At 45.8% G+C, this 27633-nt stretch overlaps 2 protein-coding genes across 3 annotated transcripts in view; one reads left to right on the plus strand and one right to left on the minus strand.

The window, feature by feature from the left end:
* The window catches only part of SMYD4 (SET and MYND domain containing 4), a 182851-nt gene extending 168951 nt beyond the window's left edge, over positions 1-13900 (minus strand). For both annotated transcript variants that reach the window (XM_085649075.1, XM_085649074.1), the window contains exon 1: positions 13722-13900. The gene's annotated coding sequence lies outside the window, so the exon portion shown is untranslated. The remainder of the gene's footprint in view (positions 1-13721) is intronic.
* A 150-nt stretch (positions 13901-14050) lies between these two features.
* RPA1 (replication protein A1) overlaps positions 14051-27633 on the plus strand; it is a 258365-nt gene continuing 244782 nt past the window's right edge. The window contains exon 1 of the mRNA XM_085649076.1: positions 14051-14323. Within this exon, the coding sequence (XP_085505202.1) occupies positions 14288-14323 (36 nt within the window). The 5' untranslated portion in view covers positions 14051-14287. The remainder of the gene's footprint in view (positions 14324-27633) is intronic.

A 27633-nucleotide genomic window follows, 5' to 3' on the forward strand; every position in this document is an offset into this window, starting at 1 on the left:
GCCACGCCACGGGCCGGAGGAGGGTGCCCCGGACGCCTGGGAGGATGTTGCCCGGGCATAGCCCACCTGGTCCCCGGCAAAGAACCACCAGCCCTGGAGGGGTGTTCCGGCATACCCTGCCCCTACTAATCTGGAGGAAAGCTACCCACCTTTCTTGCAACCCGTGCGCTCTGAGTGACGGAGGGGACTCTAGGTGTGGATGCTCCCGACCTCCTGGAGCCCTGGCTGGGATCCGGGAGGCAAATGAGCCCTCGTCGGGGCTTCCAGGCCGGCCCGGCCATCTGGTCGCCCCATTGGAAAGCATTGCACGCGACCAGATGGCCGAGGGGAAAGGAGCGACCAGATGGTCAGCACCTAAAAGGACACCCGTCTGCCCGCCCTGAGCCGAGCCATAGCGGTAGGGCTCCCGCCTGCCCACCCACGCAGGGCTCGGGGGGGGCTCTGCTTCCTGGGGGGCACGGGGACCCCGGCTGGGCCTCAGGCACGGGGAGGACCACCGGAGCTCTCAGGCCCGGGCGAGGACTGCCCGGGACCCGTGGAGCCTGTCTCGGGCACTTTGCCACGCCGCGGGTCGCAGGAGGGAGCCCACGGACGCCTGGGAGGATGTTGCCCTGGCATAGCCCATCTGGTCCCCGGCAAAGAACCGCCAACCCCGGGAGGGGCGACCCGGCATACCCTGCTCCTACTTGTAACCCACGCGCACCGCGAGGCTTAGAGGACCCTAGACGCGAACGTGCCCGGCCTCCTGGAGCCCTGGCTGGGATCAGGGAGGCAAATGAGCGCTCATCGGGACTTCCAGGCCGGCCCGGCCATCTGGTCGCCCCATTGGAAACCGTTGCGCGCGACCAGATGGCCGAGGGGAGAGGTGCGACCAGATGGCCGGTACCGAAATGACGCCAATCTGCCTTCGCGGTAGGGCTTCCGCCTGCCCTTGCAGGGCTCGGGGGCTGCAGGGCACAGGGCCTGCAGGGCTCGGGGGGCTGCAGGGCTCAGGAGCTGCAGGGCTCGGGGGCTGCAGGGCTCGGGGGGCTGCAGGGGTCCAGGGCTGCAGGGCTCCGGGGCTGCAGGGCTCGGGGGGGCTCGGAGACCCCACGCTGGGTCTCAGGCATGGGAGGCCCGCAGGAGCTCCCGGGGCCCGGACACCCGGGGGACCCATGGATTCCGTCCCGGGCACTTTGCCTCGCCGCGGGCTGGATGAGGGAGCACCGGACCCCGGGGAGGTGTCGTCCAGGCTTGGCCCATCTGGTCCCCGCCTGAGAACCGCCATCCCCAGGAGGGGCGTCCTGGCATACCCTGCCCCTAGTAATCCGGATGAAGGCTACCCCCCTTTCTGGTAAATGGTGTGCACCAAGTGACAGAGGGGACCCTAGGCCCGGACATACCCGACCTCCTGGAGCCCTGGCTGGGATCGGGGAGGCAAATGAGCCCCCATCGGGACTTCCAGGGCAGCCCGGCCATCTGGTCGCCCTATTGGAAAGCATTGCGTGCGACCAGATGGCCGAGGGAAAGGTGCGACCAGATGGCCGGGACCAAAAGGACTCCCATCTGCCCGCGCCGAGCCATAGCAGTAGGGCTCCCGCCTGCCCTTGCAGGGCTCCGGGGCTCTGCACCAGGGACCCTTGTCCCGGACAGATGGACACTTGGCAGGCCACAGGACGTGGGCTGCCAGACCCTGACTGAAACTCAGGAGGCCCGGGCCGGTCCCTGCTTCTCAACGCAGCCAGGCCAGGGAGATCGGGGAGCCTGCCCAAGCACGAGGGACCCCAGTCACGGGCACACGGTCCCTCAGGATGTGCGCTCGTTTTCCACAATTGTTTTCAAAATTGTGCGTAGTAGCGCTACGCAAAGTCCGCCCAGCCCTACTAAATACCCCTACATGCACAAAATCCAATAAAAAAATTATTTTAAAAATCAGGTAGCATTTCAGATTTGGCCTTAATTTTTATGCGATATGATGAAGAAATGTTGTTTATTGAATTGCAATATTAGGAAGATGAAAAGTCTAAAGTATAGAACAAATATGCAATTTTTAATGCATTTTGGCTGGGTTTGTGAGGATTGCTCTTTTTCAATCCCTTGACCTGGGTTTAGTATTGTTTTGCTTACATTTGTAAATCTGAAACGATAACATTGGCATTGGTATTGCCTAGGTTTTAAGATTTTGCAAAGTCGCCTACTGCATTTCAGACACTACTTGTTTGACGTGTAAAATCCAAAGTAAACCCGGCTCACATATTTTGTGAGGGTTCACTTACATCATGCATTAAAACAAGCATTGGCCATATGATTTTTTTTTTTTTTTATGTGTAGTGGAAAATTTTACACCAAGCTTCACAACACAATAATGATACAACCTGCACAGCCTCAGGGCAAGCTTCCCTAACACAAAGTATAAGTAAAGGATGGGGGATAGGATCATAAAGATCATCACACCATTCTCTCACATGTACAGGACAAGTACAAGGCAGGTAGCTAACCCACTAAAGAGTGAGTGAAAGGCACTGAAGGACTGTTGCAGGATTTTAATAAACAGACAAACAAACATGAAGTTCAAAACTCCTGCAGGAAACAGACAAACCTCTTATGGAATAACCATACATTTTTGTACTCAAATAGAATGATGAAAACGCACCTACCTAGTACGGTATGCTTCATCAGTGGATTCCATATCTTGCACTGGTAATCATTCAAGTGTACTACTGTTCACTTGTTGTACAGTTTGCCATCTATAGCTTCCTTAGTTTGAGTGAGATTACATCAGGTATACTGACATTTATGTTCTCCCGTTTTAAATTGTCAGACCTATATTAAAATTGTATGTGGGTGAACTAAAATACTTTTCTGGTATCTCAATACCAGAAGATTAAAAACAGGAAGACCGAGCAATGGACCCTCCTACTCTTTTTCATCAGCATGTTTCGGTGCTTGAATATGCCCATATGGGCTCAGGCATCGTCCCCAGGAATACGGGTATCTCACATCAAGTTGTGTGAAATAATCCCTACTTCAAAGAGCATGTTCACCAGCCTCAGAAGGGGAGCAGGGCGATGGGGCAAATTTCCTGAGGTTCTACTCTTTGAAGAGGTCATACAACTTGCTGTTGGTGAGGCTGACAGCATGTTTCACATGGCGAGTCACTGTAATTGTAGCCTGAGCTATGAAACAATCAATGCACAAGTTGTCAGGCTACACTTTCAGCTTACTGGGTGTGGGTAGTGGTAGTGCATAGGCCTTGAGACTGCTAGCTATGCACACAACACCAAAGCATCTCCCACCTCGCAAACAGTGCCAAATGGACAGTGGAAGTGAGGTGGTGACAGCCAGGTCACATAATTTTCTGCTGCCCTATCCATGTTGAAGCCTGTCAGGAAAAGCAGTTTCACGAAGGCTGCGGTGCACAGCTCTTAGCTCAGCTTGGACCTTCTGCCCCGCTGCAAGTATCACCAAATGCCACTTTATAACTTTTACATAAAAAGTGTATTTTGGATTTTTCATTTAAGCACATAAGATTATATCACTGCATTGAAAGAACTTTATAACAAGCATTGGCATAGCCAATAGGTCTCGCCTTTGGGAACTTATAAGTGTTTAGCAATGCAGTAAATTATCCCTCACTGGCATGCCCACACATTGCGAGCCTTAAATAATATAGCTCCACATACCTCGGAAAAGCACCAAGAAGTATGTTTTTTGCCTCCCTCTGCTCCAATTATACAACTGCCAACATCGGAGGACTCAGGATGCAAAATAAGTAACTATGAAATGGATGTAGAAAGAAAAGTGCGTGTTCCGCAGAGAAGCGCCTAGAAGCGAGTCAATAACCCTATGTTTCTATCCCCCACTTTATGCTTTTTGTAATTATGTTTGTAACTTTGTATCTCTTGTAATGAGACATGTTCTATTCTATAGCCTGTAACACCTTTGGGTAATGTTCGCAGTGTATACAAATACAAAATAAATCCAACTTAGTGATCTGTGTAGATATTTGGAGATATGGGGTGCTGTGGACATATGCAGGAACTGAATGCAAACATCTGCGCTCTAAAGCTATAGTTGCACTCTTCCAATATACAGAGAAAAAGTTGCATTTCACAGAGGACTCCTGTCAGTGTCATAAACAATACCTGAGTGAGCAAACATTGTGTGAACCTACTGTTTCCTCTAATGGCGACGTAGCTCTTTCTATCTGAGCTTTCCAGTTCCAGCAGGACAGCTCAGTCTAGTGTCCTCCTGAAGTGACCAGAAGGGAGCCGATGTTATTTGCGTGCCTAGTGCTCACAGAGTTGCTCGTTAGTTAGCCTTTGATGAAATTCGGAAGTGCATGAGAGCGACAGCCAATGAAGTGCGCGAGGCAGGATCCCGTGCAGCGTCTCTAGTGATCATTATCAGCCGAGCTTTAAAGGGAGAGGTGCTTCCAATAACATCCTTCTTTGGAGCAGCTGATGGTAGACCTGGAAGGAAACGTGCGGGTTTGAAAAGGCCTTCGCATGCGCGGGGCAATGATATCATATTCTCTTAATTCGATTTCCAAGAGAGAATAAACACATGCCGCCTTTTTTGCTACCTTTGCACCAGTTAAATGCTAAAAGGGTATAATTCAGGACGGCGGATCCTTATTGTGGCGCGCAAGCTGAAAATGCACTCCGTGTAAAATCAAGCGCAAGGTCCTTCTAAAAATGGCTCGTTCTCGGCAAGAGGAAAGACGCTTTAAAATAACCTTCATCAACCGCAGTGCATCTACGAAGAAGAATCCCACAAACAAATGACAATGTAAATGTAAGGTGTTTTTAAAACAGCACGGAAAAATTGAGTAGAACAGTTTGTTAAATCGGGTCCTGCAAAATCTGCGCTGGAGCTGTGGGCACGTTTTTATAGGTCAATGTGACTAGCCAGAACACGCCATTAGTAAAGAATGTTTACGATGTGTGCTTGGTTAGCAGGTTGACATCACTGTTTACTTGATAAAATGCCATCCCTTCTCCGAAGATGTGAGGAGAGGAGAGTTGTACTCTGTACGCGGCCGCAAAAGTGAAAGTAATGGCCAACCAATGCGGAGGAAAAGACAAAAGGCAGATGGCGCTGTAGCAGGCCGACATCACTGTTTACTTGATAAAATGCCATCCCTTCTCCGAAGATGTGAGGAGAGGAGAGTTGTACTCTGTGCGCGGCCGCGAAAGTGAAAGTAATGGCCAGCGATGTGGAGGAAAAGATAACAAAAGGCAGATGGCGGCTGCGCGTGCTTAAGACCAGGAAAAGCTTGTGAGTAGCACTTTAAAAAAACCCTTACTAAAAGTCGAGCAAGCAGCGCATGCGCTGCTCTAGGCTTGACCTAAAAAGAGCGAGTACTATAGCGCTTACCCCTTAAGAAGGGATACAGTAGCAGTAATCCAGAGCAGACCGTGAATAGTGTTCTGGCACCCGACGAAGTCCAGGGGGTAATTAAAGGTGAGCCGGGGGGTCGTCACTGACTCAGCAGTGATAAAGTAAGGAATGAGAAGAACACAGGAAGAGAAGATCAGAAAGTGACGCGGCTGTGAAAGTGAAATTCATCGCGGCGGAGGGGTGCACCCGCGAGTGGTGTGCGCACGCTGGGAAGAGCTCTTTTCCAAAGCACATACTTGTGCTTTTGGCGCACCGCTGCGCACTCCCGCGTGCTGTATGCCGCCACAAGCACGAGTACGTGCTTTGAAAAAGAGCTGAACGACGGCTAAAGGTCTCCTATGCAGTGCATGCGCACTGCTTAGGCGAGACCTAAAAATCAATCTAGCATACATATTTATCACTTAACCCCTTCGATGCGAGTGACGGAGCGGTTCCGTCATGCGCGTCGGTTGCGCTGTGCGCATGATGGGACCGCTCCGTCACGGCCCCGCCCGCGCACGGAACCTTCAGCACGGCGCGGTAATCCGCGCCGCGCTGAAGGGGTTAAGGACACACCAAGGAACACAATCGTTATTATTTATAAACTGTTGACTTTGGCAACACCAGCCAGAATGTGCATGCCAAAAAAGAGCTGTGTATTGTGTCTTAGGGGTGTGTCTGGGAGTTGGGGTTGACGTGAGTGGAAGAAAATGGGAATGGAGTGTGCACAAATATGCCAAGTGAGGGAAGTGCCCTTAAGTGTGCAAAGGAGAGAGAACATTGTCCAGAGAGTATCTCAAAGAGAAAATGGACAGGTCAGAGTGCAAAGACGTAAACACAGAGTAGTGTCATAACATTCGAGCAGAGGCTGGACTGTGCAAGGAAGCGTCAAACCATGACGTGAGGTTGGAGTGTGCACATGGGTGTGCAGGATGTATAAAGGTGAGGCTGAAGTGGGGAACTGTGAGCAGGATGTAAAAAGCTGAGACCGGAGATGAGGCTGGAGAGTGCATATAGGTGAGCAGGATGTACAACTGTGAAGTCTGATGTGACACCGGAGGGTACATGGAGGCGAGTTTGATGAGGCCGGAGATGAGGCCGGAGTGTACATATAGGTGAGCGGGATGTAGAACTGTGAGGTCTGATGTGACGCTGGAGGGTACATGGAGGCGAGTTTGATGAGGCTGGAGTGTGCATACAGGTGAGCAAGATGCATCTATGAGAGAATGAGATGCGCATAGAGGTGTAATATCTCGAGGTGATGCTGGATTACATACATTTAGCCAAGATACACTACATAGAAATTAATTGAATGCAACCTAGACAAGATAACAAATTCACAGCACCAGCCTAAGCAGAGGTCTGAGTTGGCCCCAAACTCAAAAGGATGAGCCAGAGAAAGATTTACAATTTAAAATGCACAACAAACCTTATATAAAATATGACAGACATTTAAAAAAAGTTAATTTCTTTAACATTAGTTTTGTTTGAGCAATTACATCACTTTACCAAGTTGCATTTAAGAACAACACCACTAGATGAGGCAGTGCAGCTACGCATTGGCTTTGTTCCTCCCTGAAAGTATGAAGGGGCCGCATAAAAGCGCCACCCATCTTGCAAATAAATACCAGTGTGGTAACTTCCAAGGTGGAGGGTCTGTGGAGTGGGCACAGGCCAGCTTTTCTTGCAGGACTGACCAGCCAAAATGTCCTTCCTTTAGGACGTGGCTATCAAGTCAGTGTTACTTTGGGAACATGTACACCAACGCCCTCGTCGTGATCTGACTGATGTCGAGGATAGGCACTCTGCACGCCAGTGCAGTGGTGTAGTGCTTAACTCTGGTGGCATGTGATCTTAGATGCTCCAGTAGCAGCTTTTGGGCCAACGCAAAGAAGACCTTTATGCAGCTGGCTAAGCACCTCAACTTTGCCCCCAGAGAACTCTGCAAAAAACTCATACTACTCCAGGAGATGTTTGGCACGATCGATGTAATAGTTTTAAGCTCTTTCAGGATTCAGCCAATGGAGCCTCCCTTCCTCTTGAGGGGTGAGACAGGTAAAAAAAAAAAGCTGGAAGAGTTATGGATTGTTGAGCGGGAAAAGGAGTCAGAACTGCAGACTCAGAGGCAGCATTGAGGAGGTCTGCTGGCGCTCTGGACAAATCCGCCACCAGGGACCCAACCCAATTGGTGACGCCCTGTGCATCCTCGAGGCTATGAGGCATGCCAGAGGGAACCCGAAGAGTGCCAAAATACAATTAACTCAGGGATGTTGGCATCAGTTCTTCCGATTCGCATTCCTGCGTTTTCTCTTTGACTTGGACTTACCTAAAGATTTGGACCGTGAGGAGAGTCTGTTCTGTAACTAGCCTTGACAGAGGGGAATGGGTTTGTACTGTCATCTTACTTCACGATTGCAGACTGCTTTGATGTGCACGAGGGCACACTATTTGCAGGACCTGAAGCCGTCTCCTGGGCCAACACACCTGTGCACACCTTCTGCAAGTCCATCACGGACATCTGCGTCCAACAGTCACAGCATGGCTAGAACAGTATGGTTTTAGGTGGGTGCATAGGCTCTTACGTACTGGGTTTGAATTTGGAAAGGCATTGAAAAGAGATAAAATGAGTGGAGGAGTTCCGGTTCCCAAGACTCTGAAAGAAAGGAAGTGACAACGTACGCAGGGTCTGCGACTAAAGACCGCCCCCTCCGTCACTTCTGGGGAGGAAACGAAGCCAATGCAGAGCCACAGGGCGAGGGAGCACTGATGGGAACATTCCCATATTCAGTCAGGCATCTGGGGGTATTCCAATGGCGAAGAATCTCAATTCAGAAATATCCATCAGAAAGGAAGTGATCCGCTTATATAATTCGATTGCAGAAAAGCTGATTTGAGCCCAGGTGTTCTGGCCAAACACTGCAGTTCTGGCCAAACACTGCAGTTCAGCTACTCGTAGGATGTGAGCTTCTCTCCGCAGTTTGAAACCACAGAACAGATTTTACCTACACTGCATTATAAAACAAGCATTGGCTCACGGAGAACATCAAAGCGGTCGTGCGGCCGCAAAAGTGAAAGTGATCGCGATCAAGCGCGGCGCGCGCCCGCGCACATGCCCTGTAGCTCTAGGCCGGGCATGGTAGCATGTTTTTTAAGCCCTCACAAAAAGTCTCGCCAGACCAGCGCATGTATGAACCACACCCTTACTGATGCCACAATTTTTATTAATGAATCAAATTGTTTTGTTTCTTCTATATAAACCTTTTATATATATATATATAAATGGAGCTATAAATGGAGCTACATTATGATCTATTAAACCATACAAAAGAGATGCTGTTATACAGGGTACATCCTGAAATATTTCAAGGTGCTCTCAAATGTAAAGGTCATTGAAAAGGAGGCACAGTGATGAAATGTAATGTCCTAGGGTCACACTGTTTGTTCAAGCTGGATTTGAAACCAGGTTTCCTGACTAGGCATTCTGCAATTCAGATCCTGAATGGTTATCACATTCTTTCCTCCTTCAGCCCTGGTGACAATTTTATTAGTGACCCAAGGGGTAAGAAAGTTGCCTCGTGCCTCCTGATTAAGACCTTTTTTGTTGTTATAGATGGAGCGACATTATGGCATATTAAACTATATACATTGTAGGTTTTTGAACAGTGCACATCTTGACCTGAATTATTTCAAGGCACTCTCAAATTTGATTAGCAATGAAAAGAAGGTAGGGGCAAATAATAATTGCCCTGGGTCACACACTTTGGTCAATCTGTGAAGCTGCAATTGATACCAATGTCCCTGTGTCAGGATATCATGAGGAGTTTTCCCCTGGGTCCAATAAAAGCTTCTGACTAGCCTGGGCAGGTAATGCACGTGCATTGAAAATATCCTTTTTTAGCTCGCTGCCTACCAGACAGCGCAGCTGTCTTGAACGCGAAAGACATCTTGGGAGCTTTCAGAAAGTCGAACTGGGAATGCATTCCGCCCGTTGCTTACTATTGGATTTGTAACTCATGTTTTCTGCCTTTCCGTTTGCTGGCTTTATTTGCTGTAGGCTGTGCAGCTTGAGTTCCTACCTCCCCATGCTAAAGCTGTGTTTACAATATTCTACCACAAACTCGTTTTCTGTAATAAACAGTCCTTCAAATCTTGTTATCTCATTACATTTGCTGGGCATTCAAAGACCGAGGTCAAAAGTCAAGCTGTGTTTTTGTGGGAGCCTGGTGTTAATTTTGCTTTTGGCTGACTTCAAAGTGCGAGCATTGACAGGTAAGAGGAATGCAGCCTACTTTCTCCATGGAGCCTGCTTGTGTCCTTTTTTTATTTAATTTTAGACATAGCCATCTCAAAAGGTATCTCTTTCTTCAGCAGCACAAAACATTTGCAAGTTTTAGGCAAAATTCCTCTACTTTGGTAATTTTTGAAACTGCCTTTTTTATGAACAAAGTACAAAACCGCATTTCAGGCTCAGCGTCAGCCTAACTTATGATGATCTTGGGCAATTTATACTGTTATTGCCCATTCACTGTCAAGCACAGGATAAAATCTTTTCACAGGAAAGAGCCAGCCACATTGTAACACAATTTAAAATACTTGGTTTTCACTTTGATGTGCAAAGCATATGCTTTATTTATGTCATCTGTGGCAAATAGTTTTGGAGAGCTGGATAAGTTTAAAGGCACTTTTTATTAAAGCTTTTGTGTTTATGCTTAGCTACACAATAATTATGTGTTCCGTCTGCAACTGTGCCTTTTTTGGAACACATATATTACTGGATATAAACAATTTCCTCATTTGTGCTTGTAGGCACTAAGGTCATGATTTCAATGGTGTTACAGGTGCAGTGGCACAGGGGCCAAAAGGTTTAGGAAACACACTGAACGCCGATTATTTCTATATTTTACTACTAAACAAGCAGTCACAAGTGCAATTACATTGCGGGCACTAGAGTCATGATTTGAATGGTGCAGCAGGTGCAGTGGCACAGGGGCCAAAAGCTCTAGGAAGCCCACTGAACACTGATTACTTCTATATTTTACTACTAAACAAGCAGTCAAGTGCAATTACCTTGCTGGCACTTGGGTCATGATTTGAATGGTGCAGCAGGTGCAGTGGCACTGGGACCACAAGCTCTAGGAAACCCACTCAACACCGATTACTGCTAAATGTTACTACTAATCAAGGAGTCACAAGTGCAGTTACCTTGCAGGCACTAGGGTCATGATTTTAATGGTGCAGCAGTTGCAGTGTAACAGGAGCCAAAACGTCTGGGAAACTAACTGAACACCAATTGTTGCAATATTTAAGTACCAAACAAGCAGTCAGGAGTGCTTTTTCGGTTCTTTTGTGACCATTGCACCCAAAGTAAAATATAGCCTAAAGCATCACTGTGATAAACACTGTAACCTATTGAACTTTTCTGTCTACCTACAACTTATGTTACATTCAGTGCATTTATATGGTCCTAAAATGCTTCTGAATCAGGACACACTAACACCTTGACAAGGGCATTCTCCATTCTTTAACATTAGCACTTCAGCCATTGTAAACACTTTATAAATAATTATCACTTACCATATGGCATTCCATACCAAGCTTTGGCAAAGCCAAAAGGTCTCGCCTATGCAACATCTATTGGCTTTGTCAATTTTGTTTTAGCTATATTATACAGCAGCGCTAGCTTCAGTGCAACATAACTTACGTTTTTTTAAAACACTATATTGTGGACAATTACAATACTGTTAGACATTTTTAACGTAGCTAAAAAAAACATTAACAAAGCCAATAAATCTCACAGAGGCAAGACTTATTGGTTTTGCCAATGCTTGTTAGAAGATGGTAACATCAGTGGAAAGACCCCTCTTCCTATCTCAGCTATACCTTAGGCAGAAACAACACAAGCTTCCATCCTTCAGAGGAATGGTAAAGGTAGGCTAGCATCAGCGCAATCTTTTCCTATTACAGGACAGGTACATATCAGGAAGCAGCAGTGTAAGCTTCATTCCCTCACAGGATAGGGACAACATGGCACTAGCAAAGCGAAGCTTCCCTGTCTCACAAAAAGCAGTAAGTACAATCTTTCATTCCCCGCAGAAACCATGCTCACTTAGGTGATACTTCACATCAGCGCCCTGAAAATCTGGCTGCTGTCACTCAGAAGCCTGTTATTTGTGTTAATTCATTAGTTTTCCATGAATTGATAAACTGCAGTAACCTAACAGGTCCATGTTTTGGAGCAGCCTCACCCAGGGCGCGAGGCGAGGGTAGATGTGGGTAGATGCCGTCTACCCACTATTTTCAGAGGGTAGACACCTCCTACGCTGCTACAAAGCTGGCTACTTTCAGCGTAGTGCCATGTTTCTTTCCTAATTCTCACGGAATTCACAGAAATATGCTGAAGGGTCCTGATGTAATTTTCTGACAACTGGACATTTTCAGCAGCGCCTGCATGTTGTTTGCTTTTGTTCCGAGCAGGAACGTGCAAGTGGTGAAGGGGCTTATTAGATTCCAGCTGTGCCTATAGCAAAAGTCGGAGTTCAAGGATCATTAGGCCTCCTGTTATTGGAGAAGCCTGCATGGTAGCTTCACAATCAGATACAATAGAGGGGAGACAAAGGCTGACATCTTATCAATTCCCAAGTACTTAAGAGAGAAAGGTGTTTGACATTGTTCAGTCCCTGTATATGAGACATGCATACACTGTAAGAATGTCAGATGTGTTGGTTGCTCCAGTATTTACACAAATAACAATTTACATACCACTATTTTGTTTAATTTCTTTTATAGCGCTTTAGAACTACTTATTTCAATGCAGGGTGTTACAGTGTTTTACATCACATGTGATTCATTGAATAAATCATATGTTTGTACATCAATCTACAGTATGTGTTACATAGGACAGCGAGGCTTACAGTGTATAGGAGCCACTTGCCCTTCACAGCTCACTGTGTTATATTAAAAGGATTACAGTTTATGAACTGCACGTAACAAAAGGATCTATCCATCATAAAAGTATGAATCCACTTACCCATTTATATTAAATAAAAATCTGTCATCTGTGTTTTACATATCGTGCTTTACAGGAGAAATAACCCTCTATGATTCAAAACTAGAACTAGACAAAACACAGATCACTCCAGCAAATACGCTGTGCTCCAGAGTAATCTTAACCTTATTATTATTATCCCCAGAGATTTTAGCTGTCATACAAAGATCTCTGCAGCAGGTGCCTGAACCCCATAACATATTTTAAAATGCAGACATTGCTACCAATTAAGCAGAACAGATTTACAGCCACATTTCTCCTTGTTGCCATTTTTGTAGTGACAATGTATGCAATTAATTTTTGTTTTTATAAATTGAGGCTCAGATTGTGCATCTGGGTTGCGTCAATATTTTGGCACAGCACCTATGCAAAATCTGATTTGTTAAATATTGTAATGCGCTCAAATGTACACATGATAGACATGCTAAACATATGTGAGGTCTCAAGATCTGATTACACTTCCTGTGATGCCACATTCGATGTCATGCTCTGTGATGTCACACCCATTCTGTCTAACTTGATGAGTCCCCCCACTTCTTTTTTTAGGACTTGCGCCCTGGGCTCACCACAATTTAAGTAACTATACGCTAGACAGGAATACAAATGTGAACCTTTTCGAAAAGGTTTTAAATACATGTGCATCAGGCTCTGTGCGATCCCAAAATCGCACCCGTTCAATGTTTTGAGGGCCGTCAATGAGCTTGAGTATAACCGTGAAGCAGGTCGCTAAGTAAAACACTAAAAATAAATACACAAGAAAGCTAGGTAATAATGTGGTTCGGTAGGCCACGGGCACAGCAGCATTGTCAATATTTGCTACGTTGTGTTACAACCTACTGAAGTCTGAAACCCGCCACCAAGGGGTTCTGGCCTCCATGGCAGTTGCCCGCTTGCCCGGCAGGCCAGTCCGAACTTGTCAGGTACCCTGTAACGTCCTCCGCAGCAAGATAAATAAATTAAAGCTTTTGCCTTGCAAGACCAGATCAAGGCGTAAATCAAAGTACCGAGATCAATATTGAAAATATCAAGAACAATCATCAAAGTTACCTTAATGTCTGGTGTCTTTTGTGTAGCATATTGTAGCACGGGCTTGACCCAGGGAAATAAGAACGCGTTAGAAAGATGAGCAATAGCTTATTTGTTTTTTCAGTCAGAGGGAGATTGAGCCCAGACTACAAACCTGTTTCCCCCGTTTCCAAGTTGTGAGTTCAGGTCGTTATGCCCCATATTTTCCAGATACAACAAATCTCAAGGACCTAAACCCGAGGAACATCTTAAACCCTTCACCTTTACTACTGGGGATGTTGCATCTCACCTAAACTCCTAGACCGTTGATGCGTGGCTTCAACTATTCAATCGCTGCTTCTCTCTGTTCCCACTAGCTGCATGCAGAAGAATGCGAAGAGATCATGCGCACTGCCCGTCAACGCAAACAGTTGCACGGTTCAGTACAACTTGCAAACGGCATCTCGACTTTACGTGGCTCACCTTTCTTTCAACATAACACGCAAATGTGCGTTCTAGTTTTTGTTAGCACAACACTCAAGTGTGCGTTCTAGTTTTTTTTAGCACAATCTTGTGGTCCGTTCTCTCTTTCAATTATTCGCTCGTGACTAGGGCGCTGGACTGCTCCTCTAAAGACTTAGCGCTTAGTCCTTCGTCTATGCCAAGAACCCAAACTGGACTAGACGCCTAGTCCGTCTTCTCTGATACTTAGCCCTTACTCCACTGTCCGTCCTCTCTGTCTAAGTACTGAACGTTTGGCGCGAGCGGGAACTGCTGAGAGTAGGACCACAAGACTGGGAAGGGAAGACGGGGAGAAGAGACTTGGTTTCGTAGACAGGCCTAGCAGCGTATACACTAACCTTCAGGGAATCCGACATGGCAGGGACCAAGCTCAGCGAAGGTTGCATCATGGTGAGAGGGGCTCAGTGGCTGCCGGGCAGTGGACCGGACAAATGCTGAATAAAGGGAGGGTGTAATTTGGGATTGTGATGTCTGTGGAACACAGAGGGGATTTGATTTGATGTTCTGTGGCATTTAGCACTGTGGGAGTGTACGGAGGTTGATGGGTGGCCTATGTGCTGGTGTGTGCGTGGAGGAGGTGGTGCAGGAGACGGTCCATTGTGGATGGATGCAATAATGGTGGGCATCGGTTCTTGTTCGAGTTGCAAAAGAGTTGGGGGTGGTGATGGGAGCCGGATGGGGGCAGGGTATGGTCAGACGACGGTGAAAGCTACTATGAGGTGTTAAGGCTGAGGCAAACTCCACCTATCACTGAGAAATGGCCTGCATCGGGGCATACAAATCCCTTTGGTTCTCGCCTCATGGGTCTTGTTAGTTCTTACTTAATCAAGAATATTGCTTTTTTAACTTCATTCAAAGTATTTACATGTTAACGTTACATAACTTATAAAGTGAACAAGAGATGGCATCATCTGAAGCGCCCTATCCTGTCATAGATATGCAGCTAACATCTCCACTGGACTCAATCATTCACTCTCTGTTAGGAAGATGCTGTGGTAGTAGGAGTACGTGGGGACGTTATCTTGTGCTACAGTGCAGAACTGATCTGCTGTGCATTGTGTGCTTGTGGACTGCTGTCGCGGTCCTTAAACTACTTCAGCTGATAGGAACCAAGTGGTAAATGCTGTACTTATTTTTTCAAGCGTGTTGCACTTAGAAAATATATATCAGTTCTATTAAGGACTCTCAGGAGAGCATTATGCATAACTTTTATTAAATAACAGTTGTCTTAAAGATAACTTCGTAAAAACAGCAGAGTAAATAAACCACATCTCAGCAACCTCTGGAAATCGGTAACCATTAGCAACAGCCCTCCAATCATAACATGGGTTCTTGTATATAACCCTGTGATGGTCTTCCTATTCCACTTATTTATGCAATGAAGATACCCATTAGGTCTTTCATTGTTGACTTTTCTGTTCGTTACCTTAAAGTATAAATCAAAAACGTTATCCAAATTTTTCATGCAAATTATTGTTCCACTTTAATGCGATCAAGTAAGATTGCATGATACAATAAGTACATGTCCATCATAATGGAAAATAGCATCCTAACTTTATTCATGAAACAATAAAGCATCAATTGAAGCATTAAGGTAGACCTGGGTGTGTGTTCACACCCGAGAGTGTGATATTTACAGTGTCGCAGAGAACTAATCTGGTTTGTCTCGTATCCAGCTTTCAACGATAATCCTAATTGTGGGAAAGGTGTGGCGCAGTGGCCACAGCGGCTGACTCTGGCGTGTGGGGTTCCCGGTCCGCTCCCTGGCTCTGGTAGCAGTTCAGCATCATGTGACTCTGGGCAATAGCTCACTTAATCTCCCCGATGACCCACAGAGCATCGAAACCTTAACGGGTGATATGTTAAGCGCTTTACAAGCTATGGGATCCAGGTGTTTTGCCATACACCAACAAACTCATTGTTGCCAAGCGATATAACAAGGTGGTGCCGGAGGCCCATGCATCTTCAATGAAGCTTGCAGCGACCTCTGAGAGTTGGTTATCTTCCCAACGTGCCCTGAAATCCTTGAGATGACCCTGCAGAACCAGAGGATGCGGGCAGCCTCGACAATCCTGAAGCGTGTTGGTTGATAGCGGTAGTTCTATTTGGTAGGTCCCACGATTATTCTATTTGAGTCCGAAACCAAGCCTGTGAGCTCCTTATCAGTGTCACCAGAACAAGGGATGCCGTCTGACATCTGAATTGAGATGCTCCTCTGGGTCTCATCACAAAAGGGGGAAAGACATATAAGTGACCAGTCCTGAAGGAATTCATCCACCACTTTTGCTCCGGAAGTTGATTGTTCAACCTATAGGTGAATAGATGGAAGTCGGAAGGTCCCAGTCTGTTCACCAAGGCTCTCAACATCTTTCTATCCAACTGTTGTTGTCCGTGATGTATCTGGACTTCCAGTGTGCAATCTTTAACTGGACTCCTGGAAGATATTGGCCTGTTACTGAGACCTGATGGCAAAATAGCCTGCAAAAATTTCCAGAAAGTTGATATGGAGCACTAGTTCCTCTTCCAACCATCTGCCTCCCATTGAGATGTTGCCACATCTGGCACCTCAGCGGCTGGCTTTCTGTAATTGGGTCCAGTGAGGTTCCAAAGATCGCTTAGCCATTCCAAGAATCCTTGTGGTCCAGCCACCACTGGATCTCCGTTTTGGCTTCTTGCAACAAGGGAATCAATTCAGAATAGGTCAATCATCTCTTCAGATGTGATGCCTTGAGTCTCTGCAATAGTCTGTAGTGGAACAGGCCCAGAAAAATGACTTGTATCGAAAAAAGTCCCACTATCCTGGCTAATTATTGGAGTAAGATCCTGTCTGGCCTCATGACCTTTCTCAGTTCTTTCTTCATTTTGGCGATCTTTTTTTATGGAAGACTCCAAGTGGCCTGGGTTGAGTCGATCACCTAACCTAGGAATTACATTCTGCATCTGCTTCGGTATCAAGCCTGATTTACTCTTTTTGATTTGAGCTTCTCCAGGATCAGGAATTTGAATAGTGTTCAGATTTAATCATATTCGAAAACGGCCTTTGTGCATCAAAAGGATATCGTCCAGGTAAGATGATCAGTCTGAGTACCTCCACCACTGGCCGTAAGAGTTTGGTGAAGCTGATGATAAACCGAATAGGAGTGCTAGGAATGCGTCTATTTGGTCCCTCCAGGAGAACTGGAGGAATCTCCTCTGTGTGTGTGTGTGTGTGGGGGGCAAAAATCAGATTGGTCAGGTAAGTGTCCCGTAGATCCAGTCGTCTGCCAAAAGGTCAACTCTTGAGGTGGATCCTCGCTATTTTGAAATGGTGATATACCAGCTACTCGTTTAACTCCTTTTAAGTTTGACTGGTCTGAAACCTTTGTCTGTCTTTCCACTGAGAAAAAATTGGTCAGAAAACCATTCAGGTGAAGTGCTGACCTGTAAATTGCTCCTTTGGGCAAGAGCTTGTTTAATTTATCATTTTTCAGATTCATTTCCTGATCATTGGCTGGGAGAGCTGGACTGGAGATTCATAGAACTCTATGTTGAACCCATGTACTGTTGGTATCGTCCAAGAGTTTGAGGAAATCTCCCTCCATTTGTCCACAAACCAGCATAGCCACCCCACACTCTGCTCTCAGGGGGCTGGGGGGGTAAGGGAAATGCTTACCCCTAGTGTGTTTACTACACCTCTGCTTCATTTTGGTTCCTCTGTAGGGGAAGAAGGCCCGTGAATGGTGTCTGTCGTGCCATCTATTGTTTCTCTTGCACAGTCCCCTATAGGAGCCTTGTTGATCGGGAAGGCCGGAGGAGTGTCCATGCCTCATCTGGCCCTGGCAAAGCCTTCCCATGGAAGATCTTTCTGATAGATGTCTGTGCCTTGTCTAAGGGAGAGAAGGTGGCAACAAATTTGCCCAGCACTTTCACAAAGACTATCTGCTGTTGTCTACCCCTTCCTGCAGGCGCTGATCCTCAGTGGACCATTCCCCCTCTCCCTCATAGCATTGGGAGTACTCATGGTCCTTGAAGGACTGCATCTCAGAGGGTTAGAGTACCACAGGATATGTGTAAGCCTGAATAGAAACACGCACCCTTTATAATTATATGGGTAGCCTCCTTGCCAGTGCTCTTTTCGATTTACTATGAATAATATTGATTCTTTGTTGTAGTTTATTAGTGGTCTACCAGGTGGGGTCTGAAGCTGGCCAGCATTTTCACAAGGGGAAGGCGTGCCGCAGTGCGGCGTCTTAAAATAAATGTTTCTGGAAAGGAAAACGTGGACACTCAAGCAATTCAGGGTCTCCTTTGAGATACAAATTAGTTTATTTTTGTTAATACATTGTTGGTAGATTTACGAGAAAAATGCTGTCGCAATAGATTTTCCAACATAATTTTTATCTGTAAGAAATTTGAATTGCACAAATATTATTTCTGTTTTACGTAGTAATTGCAGCCACAAAAGTTTACATAAATAACAGTTACATTAAGTTAAGTCTATGTTGGGCAAGTTGAGCCACATAGATATACAAGGATTTTTTTCAAGGTTTATTTAGTCTTTACTTGCTGCAAATTGTCAGTAGGCATGGATGATAACGCAAATATTAGACGCATGCAGATCGAATCAGCTGCTTGTAGAGGCTGGATGACACTAGAAAAAAAAACCATGAAGATTGTTATTCTGCCCATGCAAAGAAAAGATCAGTGTGCAGTAGAACCATACTAGCAATTTCATGATCCATTCATAGGCACAGCAAACAAAATAATTTAAGCCACCTTTAGTAAGAAGCAGTCCCTATAGAATCAAAGATGCAAAGTCGAAGTGGTCTTTAAAGTCCTAACGATTGCCCAAGAAATACCTGGTGTGGTCAATTAGTCTTCATTTTACAGCAAAGGAGCTTTGGAAGAGAGACGAAAAAAATAGACACAGCTCTCTCTAGCTCCAACATAATCTTGAGCTAGCACTATTTTAACCCCTTCCCCACTCATGACGGAACCACTCCGTCATGAGCCACGGTCGCCGTGTGCTCATGACGGAGTGGTTCCGTCATGCTGCGGCCGTTGGCGGCCGCGCCGCCCACGCGGCGCTAATTCCCCGCCTGTGGGGGCGATTAGCGCAGTGGGCGGAGTCATGAGCACAGCTCAAACGCGGCTCATGACGGAGTGCTTCCGTCATGAGCACCGCGCTGCCCCCTAAACCCCCCCCCCAGCGCTGCGGCGGAATTCCCGCCGCAGCGAAAGGGTTAAATGTTTCTACGTTACTCAGATTTATGGAACAATAAACAAAACTATTAGGCGTTCTTTCTGTTTACAGAGCTATAGGGCTTTAAATAATTCCTTGTATAATCAGTGGAAAAGCATTATAGTCATAAAAGGTGGCCTGTAGTGTTCTGTTACTTAAGGGGTCTAATGTTAAAATTCACCTTATAATGACTTTAGACCATAATTCTTAATCTTTTGACTTCTGCTGACCCCCACTTAATTACTACTGGTGGTCGGGGGCCCTGCTGAATCATTATTGGAATCTAGGGGGCCCCACTGAGTCAATACTGGAAGCCGAGGACCCAGATGTTTGCATTTTTAATGGTTTGGACCAGAGTATACAAAAAATACAGAAACAAACATTCATCGGACACATTCGCAAATGATGAAATGTTTTATTTAATTCACCAACAAGTATAAATAGATTGGAGCTTTTTTAAATGCAATTGAGACCACTCGTCATCCATACTATATTCTGTTCAATGCACTTGTGGTGTTCCCACAAATCAATCTGATGATACTAACTTAATTTTTAGCCTCCCATTTAAAATTCTTTCACATTTACAGAAGATTGAACATTTTTCACCTTTACATGTTATTTATGTACACTTTAGTGATCTGTTTATATTAATTGATTTGCTAAGCAGTCGCGGACACTCTGAGTAGACTTTGCGGGCACCAGAGGTCTCTGGACCAGAAGTTGAGAACCACTGAAGCAAGCAGCAATGTACTGGCTGGCGGTGTACCACTTTGGTCTGCAGGTGGCAGTAGTCAAGTCAAGTACAAGTTTATTTGGACCATGGTCCCCAAACGTTTTAAAACCAGATCAATAAAATCTACTAAAATCACAATTCATTATTTGTCCTCATAAAACGTCATAAAATGCTCTCAGCATACCTTTCGACATTTCGTGTACCATAGACCACACAGAATTATAGATAAACAAATCCGTTCAGAATGCTATTGAGGGATTATTTAACTTTTTGAATATACTTCCCCATGGCACACGCTATGTCTAAATTACTCATTTCTGTTAAGAGGTTTACTGCTTGGGCCCTATTTTTAATATCATAATTCTTAAAAATTGGACATAAAAACTCTTTACGTATATCTAAAAATTTACGACAGTCCAGTAATAGATGTGGGATATTGCATGTTGTTCCCAAATTGCACGTACATTTTCCCATACTATCAATCATACATCTTTTTACCCCATTATTCACATAACATGGGTTAACCCCAAGCCTTGGCAGTTCTCTTCTCAACCAGAAGTTAGGCAGCCTATCAATATAGGGGTAATGTTGTTCGTTTTGCCACGCTAGCGCCATGAAATGTACAGATTTTTTTCCTCAAAAGGTAATCTTGGCCCTGAGCTAGAGACATTTCTTTACCCAGGGCCCTGAGTTCCCTTTTGCCGATTTTAATTTGGATAGTATTGGGGCACAGCGTAATCTTCATAGTGTAGCACGCTTTAGTAATGATAGCTTGTGTCCTTTTTGCCCACATTAACTCACTCTTTGCAATCTCATTTCTGCACCATTGTGAAATTTTATAATCTTTCCCCATACCCAGGCGCTGCCAAAAACGCAATAGGGCCATACACGCGGTTTTACCCCATGAGGTTATTCCCAGTTCTAATCATCCCCTGAATCATAGACGATTTGGGCAAAGAAAATAGTCTTTTCAGGTTGTTTCCCTCCTCTGAGTCCCATCCGTTAATACCATTCAGATAAAGCACTTCTGCGCCATACAAAAATTGGGGTGGTATCATTGCTGGGTACGCTTTTAGAACTAGTCTATCGGACATATCGCCATATGCATAGTTGAACCTTTTTAGACCCCTGACCGATGCCAGGGCCCTCAATTTTAGTGCGTCGGGATGGGTATGCCACCGCAATGTCCTCTCGAACCACATCCCTAGGTACCTATATTCAGCAACTTTTTCCAACTTTTCGGAGCCTAGGACCCAAGTTAACCTGATTCTCTTTTCCCGAATCATAAAATCTTAGTCTTATCCATATTGACCACCAGTTTTTTTACTATGACAATATTCATTAAACCTGTTTAGTTTTCTGTGAAGGCCCATTTCTGTTTGATCCATATTACTAGATCGTCCGCGTAAAGTAGACAAGAGATACGTTTCCCGTCTTGTTTTGGGCTTGCCCCGCTCACGATGCCCAGGATTGATGGCAAGTCTGCAATAAACAGGGAAAATAACATGGGGACCAATACGCACCCCTGCCTCAACCCATTACCAATCTGAATTTTCTGAGACAAGCTCCCATCTCGGGCTTGCCCCGCTCACGATGCCCAGGATTGATGGCAAGTCTGCAATAAACAGGGAAAATAACATGGGGACCAATACGCACCCCTGCCTCAACCCATTACCAATCTGAATTTTCTGAGACAAGCTCCCATCTCCATTTAAGATTATCTGGGCCCAATTGTAAGAGTGAAGTGCTTGGATCAGCCCTAGCAAATCCCTTGGCATGTTATATCCAGCCAGAGTCTCCCACAGCTGCTTCCGGTCTACCAGATCAAATGCTGCGTGGAAGTCCACGAAGCAGCAGAACAAACTTCTCCTCTGCTCAATAGACTTCCGCGCAATGGACCAGAGCGCAAAGCAGTGATCAACAGTTGAATGACCCTCTTTGAACCCCCCCCTGTTCTAGGGGCACAATTCGATTTACCTCTGCCCAGTCCTTTAGAATTCCTAAGATTACTTTAGCGAAGACTTTTTCTCCTATATCAAGGAGATTTATTAATCTATAATTCTTGGGGACATTTAAACCTCCTTTGTTATGGATTGGCCTTATGATGGCTCCTCTCCAGTTTTCTGGTGGCAGCAGCTGTCAATTTATATTGCATCTAACTTAATTTATTAATTGATGAGATGTTTCCTTTTGGATACTGATGTTGAAAGTATCTCCGCCCCCCCCCCCCCCCCCCCGCCCCAATCTTTGTACATAGGGATAGAACAAGTTACCTCGGAGTTCCTTTTAACTGTTATTGGCGTCCAGCCTTGTTCCTTTGAATGGTTCTGGAACTTCTCAGTCAATTTGAGTACACTTGTAATTTATATCTTGGTATACATTATCCCTTATGTTTCCTTGCGTGTCCACTTGCGCCGCAGACTATTCGGTACAAGTCACTACTTGTGCAATCACTGAGTAAATTCTCACTTTGCTGATGGCAGTTGACTATGAACACAGAAATTCTATCTTAGAACAAACTGTTCTTTTAAAAATATTAAAATCCTGTTTGACACAATCTATTATAACAGTTCTGTTTTTTGACAAGGCACTGCATGCATCTAACAATAACAAGCAAAGTTAATTGTGTACAAACATCAATCTTCAGAAAGAAACATTTCACTCTATAGTCCATGCAGTAGTCCTAGGTTATCCAGTTCTATTCAAGTTTAATAAAAACGTGTCATCCCAAAACATAGTCTAAGTCCGTAGGTTAAAGGTTTTACTCCTAAAGCCCCACAAAAGCCTTATCTAAAAAAATTTGACCCTGTTTGGGGGTGCGCGGATGGCAACAAGGATTAATATCGGCCACTCATAATGCGGGCCTCAGATCCTAAAGGACTCTGCACTCACCAGTTCATATGGACGCTAACATTTTGAAGGCATCCATCATGTGTATCTCAGACATGATAATGTTCAAGGACCACACTTATCGGGGACTGAACGGGAGGCACTTTTCCCCTATCTCCCAAAATAATACTGGTGAGTAGCCTGTACACTGGACTAGATAATTCGATAACACTACTGTTGGTCTTCAAACTAGAGAGTGCAGTAGTCACACTTTCAGGGTAGGTTCAGTTTGGGTGTCCCCTAATGTCGGAGGCAAAAAGAGGTAGTAAAGGTACCACCTCCAGTGGCCATGCAGAGTTGTTAATCTCACTGAAGGATAGCTCAAGAGGCTCAACAGTAACTGAACAAGAGCGGGGAGGTACAGCTTCTTGAAGTCCTTTTGTCCCTGTGGCACGGTCTTTCAAAGTTCCTTTTTTGTAGAATAGCCTCGAGCATCTGATGGGGTAAACCTTGTTGAAAGACTGTCGGAATTGCCTGTGTGACATCCCAGAATAGCAGTGGGCCACCAGAGCAACTAGGTATTTTCACCGTGTTGCCATCAGCCGAATGAGGTGTGTGATATCAGCTGGAAATTTGTTCTTGTCCATGTAAGGGCTGGTACGTCTTAAAGCCCCCACTATAGCAAAGCGAGTTTTCTCAATGAAAGTCTTGCTCTCTAAGGAGTAGATTGCAGCTGATAAATACCACTGGAAGCTCCTTCCATTTCTGCCTTTTTTGAGCAAGGACTTCAACTCCCTTTTTGGAAGCATCTGTCTGCATAATAAAGGATGGTCCAAGGCCAATTAGAAGCTTTCAGAACAGGAGCATTGTATGTTGCCTGCTTCACGTCCTCAAATACTTTCTGACAGCCTGTAGTTCTTAAGTTGTTGCTTAGATGGCAGCGTCTGCAACTAAGATCCCGTAGTTTGAGGGAAAGATTTTGTAGTAGCTACTGAGGCCCAGGAAGGCTCTCTCCTTAGTGTGTGTGTATTAAGATTTTCCAAGTCCTACACTGCATTGACCTTCCCTTCCGGCGATTAGATCTTTCCACTACCTACATAGTAACCTAAGTAGAGAACAGAGGACTGACCAACCTGCCATTTAGTTTCCTTAGTGGTAAGTTTGCCTGCTGCACCTTAGCTAATACTCTCCTGGTACCTCAGTTCTTTCCCTGCTACTTTTGACTGAGTCCAAACTATTGAGGCATTTGGGAAACTGACGCTTTCCTCACCCTGTCTGACCCTCCGGTCACTGAGAGCCAGCTGTTTGCAGATAGATATACCAATGCTTTATGGGACATGGTTGGTGAGATATTGCCAGCAGTCCCTGAAGAAGTTTGTGCTAACCTGGCTCAAACCATCATGGATGGGCAGGATGCTGCAAAGTAAATCGTCCGGTTGGGGCTGGACCACTACCCACTGCCTGGGCAGAGCACTTGGAACAAGAGTGGCACTCTAGCGACACTGTAGTTTGAGATCCACTGGTTTTTTTGGTTGATGTGCAAACCTCCTTAATGGACAGACCTTCTATGGGTCTCACCAGTTTGGTGAGAAAGCTGATTCAGCATTTATTGGAATGCTTTAAAGACAGTCAAGCAACTGTGCTTTCCTTGGTCCTTTCTAGACCTGCAAGACTGTACCCTGGATTATTTTGACCCTTTCAAGGTTACTCCATAGGGTTGGTGTAATGGCAAGACCCACTGCCCTCAACAACAGGCAACCCAGTGCTTTCTGGGTGTTGGAGGATCAAGCAGATAATACCCAGGCCACCAGTGGCATTGAGCTTCCCAGTCGGTAGTGGCATAGTCTCCAAGCCACTTTAGTTTGCACTTAGCGGCACACAGCATGTGCGAGGCAGGATCAGAAATATCCTCCAAGGTTGGCAAAGGATAGCATCCAACGGATGGGTTCTGCAGATAGTTCAATGGGGCAACTCCTTGCCATTCCTTTTACATACAGCAAACCTCCTGCTCACATAAGTGCACACTTTTAGCCAATAGAGAGGGTCTCAGCCTCTGAAATAGGCACGGGCTTTTACTCCAGCTCTTAACTCTTGCTGAAGAATGACAGAGGTCTTCTTTCTATTAGATCTTCACCTTTTCAGGGCACATTTAAGGTGCTCACACCAGCCCAAGTCCTGTCTGCCCTGGATCCAGGTGACTGGATAGTGGCTTTGGACCTGCAATTTGCCTACTTTGATATGCACGTCATTCAGTCACGCACACTACTTGCAGTACAAGGTGGGCCAGGAGCATGTTAAATTTACCGTGCTGAACTTTGACCTCACCAGTGCTCCTGGGGTGGTTCATGAAAGTGATGGCAGTGGTTGTGCACATCTTCGGTTGGCGACTCCAATTTTCAAATACCTCACTTACTGGCTGTTGATGACAGGCTTGTCACAGTCAGTCGTAGATGACTTCCAGACGAAAGCGAACCTCCTGACATAACTGTGATTTACTATCAGTGTGTCAATAGCACACCTGACTCCTGCGTAGAGGCTTTCTTTCATTTGAGTCATCCTGGATATGGTGCAGTTTCAGGCCTTCCGTCCACCATAATGAGTCCAGGACTTTCTAGCTATGATCCCGACATTACAGCCCCACTTCTGGGTCTTGGTGATAGGGGCTCTGGAGTTTCAGGGCCTCCTGGCAGCTCGTTGACTAAGCCAGGTGGCACATCCAAGCACTGCAGTGGAACCTGAAGTCTCAGTGGGCCTAACACAAGTGGAACCTGTGGCTCCACTGCACTTGGATAGGCGGCAGACCTCTCACTCTGCGCCACTCACCTTGGATAGGCGGCAGACCTCTCACTCTGCGCCACTCACAGCTGACTGGGTTTATATAAATGTCATTACTGGGCCTGGGAGGTCTGAGAGGTGGAGATCAGAGGACTCTGGTATCCAGCAGCGACCTGGCTCCACATTAGTCTATTGGAGTTGGCAGTCATCTGCCTGGCGCTGAAAGCTTTTTTACTGTCCATCAAAGAGCAGCTCATTCAGGGTCTCATGGACAACACCAACCCCATGTAGCACTACAACTAGCTTGGCAGGGTGGTCTCCAGGGTCCTGTGCCAAGAGGCATTTCCTCTCTGGTCTGGCTGGAGTGCCAGTGCATCTCCCTTGTCATGAACCGCCTTGCAGCATCTTTGAATGTCGAGGTGGACAAACTCAGTTGCTGGTGCCGGACAGATAACAAATGGCAGTTGCACCCCAAGGTGTATCAACCCCTCCAACCACTTCAGTGACCCGTTGCCCCTGGCTATATTCAAAGAAATCAAGAATGCACTCATCCCCACCTGGACAAGGATAGTAAACGCTTCTTTCACAAGGCACGATCCCCAGTTGCCTAAAAGCCGCTCAGGTTTTACCTATTCTAAAAAAAAACTAACGCTGACTCATCTGATATCAATAATTTCCGCCCCATTTCCAACGTCCCCACCCTAGCGAAACTTCTAGAAAAATTTTGTCAATCTGAACTTTGCGCTCACATAGAGAACTGTCAACTTCTAAACCAACTTCTATCGGGTGTCAAGGAGGGACACCGCACCGAATCGACACTCACCCACGTTATGGATGACATTTAAATAATGCTTGACAAAAACAAATCCTGCCTCCTGATTCTCCTTGACCTTTCCCCCACTTTCGACACGGTTTCATGACAGCCGCCTATCCATCCTGCAAAATAGAATGGGTTTTGCTGATCAGGTGTTACAATGTTTCTCGTCTTTCCTACATCACAGATCACAAAGAGTCAAGGCAAACCACTCTCTCTCCCAGCCCGCTCCTGTACTCATGGGGGTCCCTTAAGGGTCCGCTCTATCTCCCATCCTTTTCCTGGAACCTCTCATTAAACTCCATGAACATTCTCTTCCACATGTATGGGGACGATACGCAACTCTATTTGAAAATCTCATCCTTGGAAAACATCATCTCCCTCAACACTACTCTTAACGTCTACTCAAAACTGGTTAACGGAGAACCATCTCCTGCTTAACACTACCAAAACAGAATTCCTGCTCATCTCCCCCACGAACCACATCCCCAAGATAGACCTATGGCTGAGTCACCTCACTGCTTTCAATTGCACTCCTCTCATTTTAGACTCAGCCAATTCCCTCGGAGTCACCATGGACAAGCACCTGAATATGAAAAATCATATCAGCCATGTATATATTGGTGCAAACCATTTATAGAAGTCACTCAGAAATATCAAACCTTTACTTCCACTAAATGATATCAAGCAGGTGGTCCAAGCGCTTGTCTTGCCGAGGCTTGACTATGGCAGCGCTACCCTCTGTGGCTTTCCCAAATACGCCCTGGCTCCACTAAGGTCAACTCTGAACGCGGCGGCTAGACTGGTCACAGGCACCAAAGGATACGATCATATATCCAGCCCTAAAATCTCTCAATTGGCTACCCTACGAAGCTCGAATTCAGTTAAAGATTGCTGATCTGGCTCACAAAGCCCTTCACTTCAATACTCCCAGGTACCTTGCGCAGAAACTTGAACTATCCTGTGGTTTTTGAGCCTCAGGAAGTGCCACTTCCTTCCTCCTGAAACCACTCATACTTAACAAAAAAAAGAACTGGTCATCGAGCCTTCTCCGGTGCTGCACCAAAGATTTGGAACTTTCTTCCACCGGAAGTACGCAGAATCTCTTCAACAAAGGTTTTCAAATTGGAAGCGAAACAATTCCTTATGAACAAACTCTTACCCTAAGAGGGATGCGCTCACTTGCTCGGATGTTGATATTGAATTTGTTATTCCTTCCATTCATGTTGTAAAGCGCTCTGTTATCCTTCGGGACCTTGTTCGCGCTATATAAAACTTTATAAATAAAATAAGGTGGCACATGGCAGGCCAAAATGTCAGATGTCCTT

The sequence above is a fragment of the Triturus cristatus genome, chromosome 3_2 (assembly GCF_964204655.1).
Source record: "Triturus cristatus chromosome 3_2, aTriCri1.1, whole genome shotgun sequence".
NCBI lineage: Eukaryota > Metazoa > Chordata > Amphibia > Caudata > Salamandridae > Triturus > Triturus cristatus.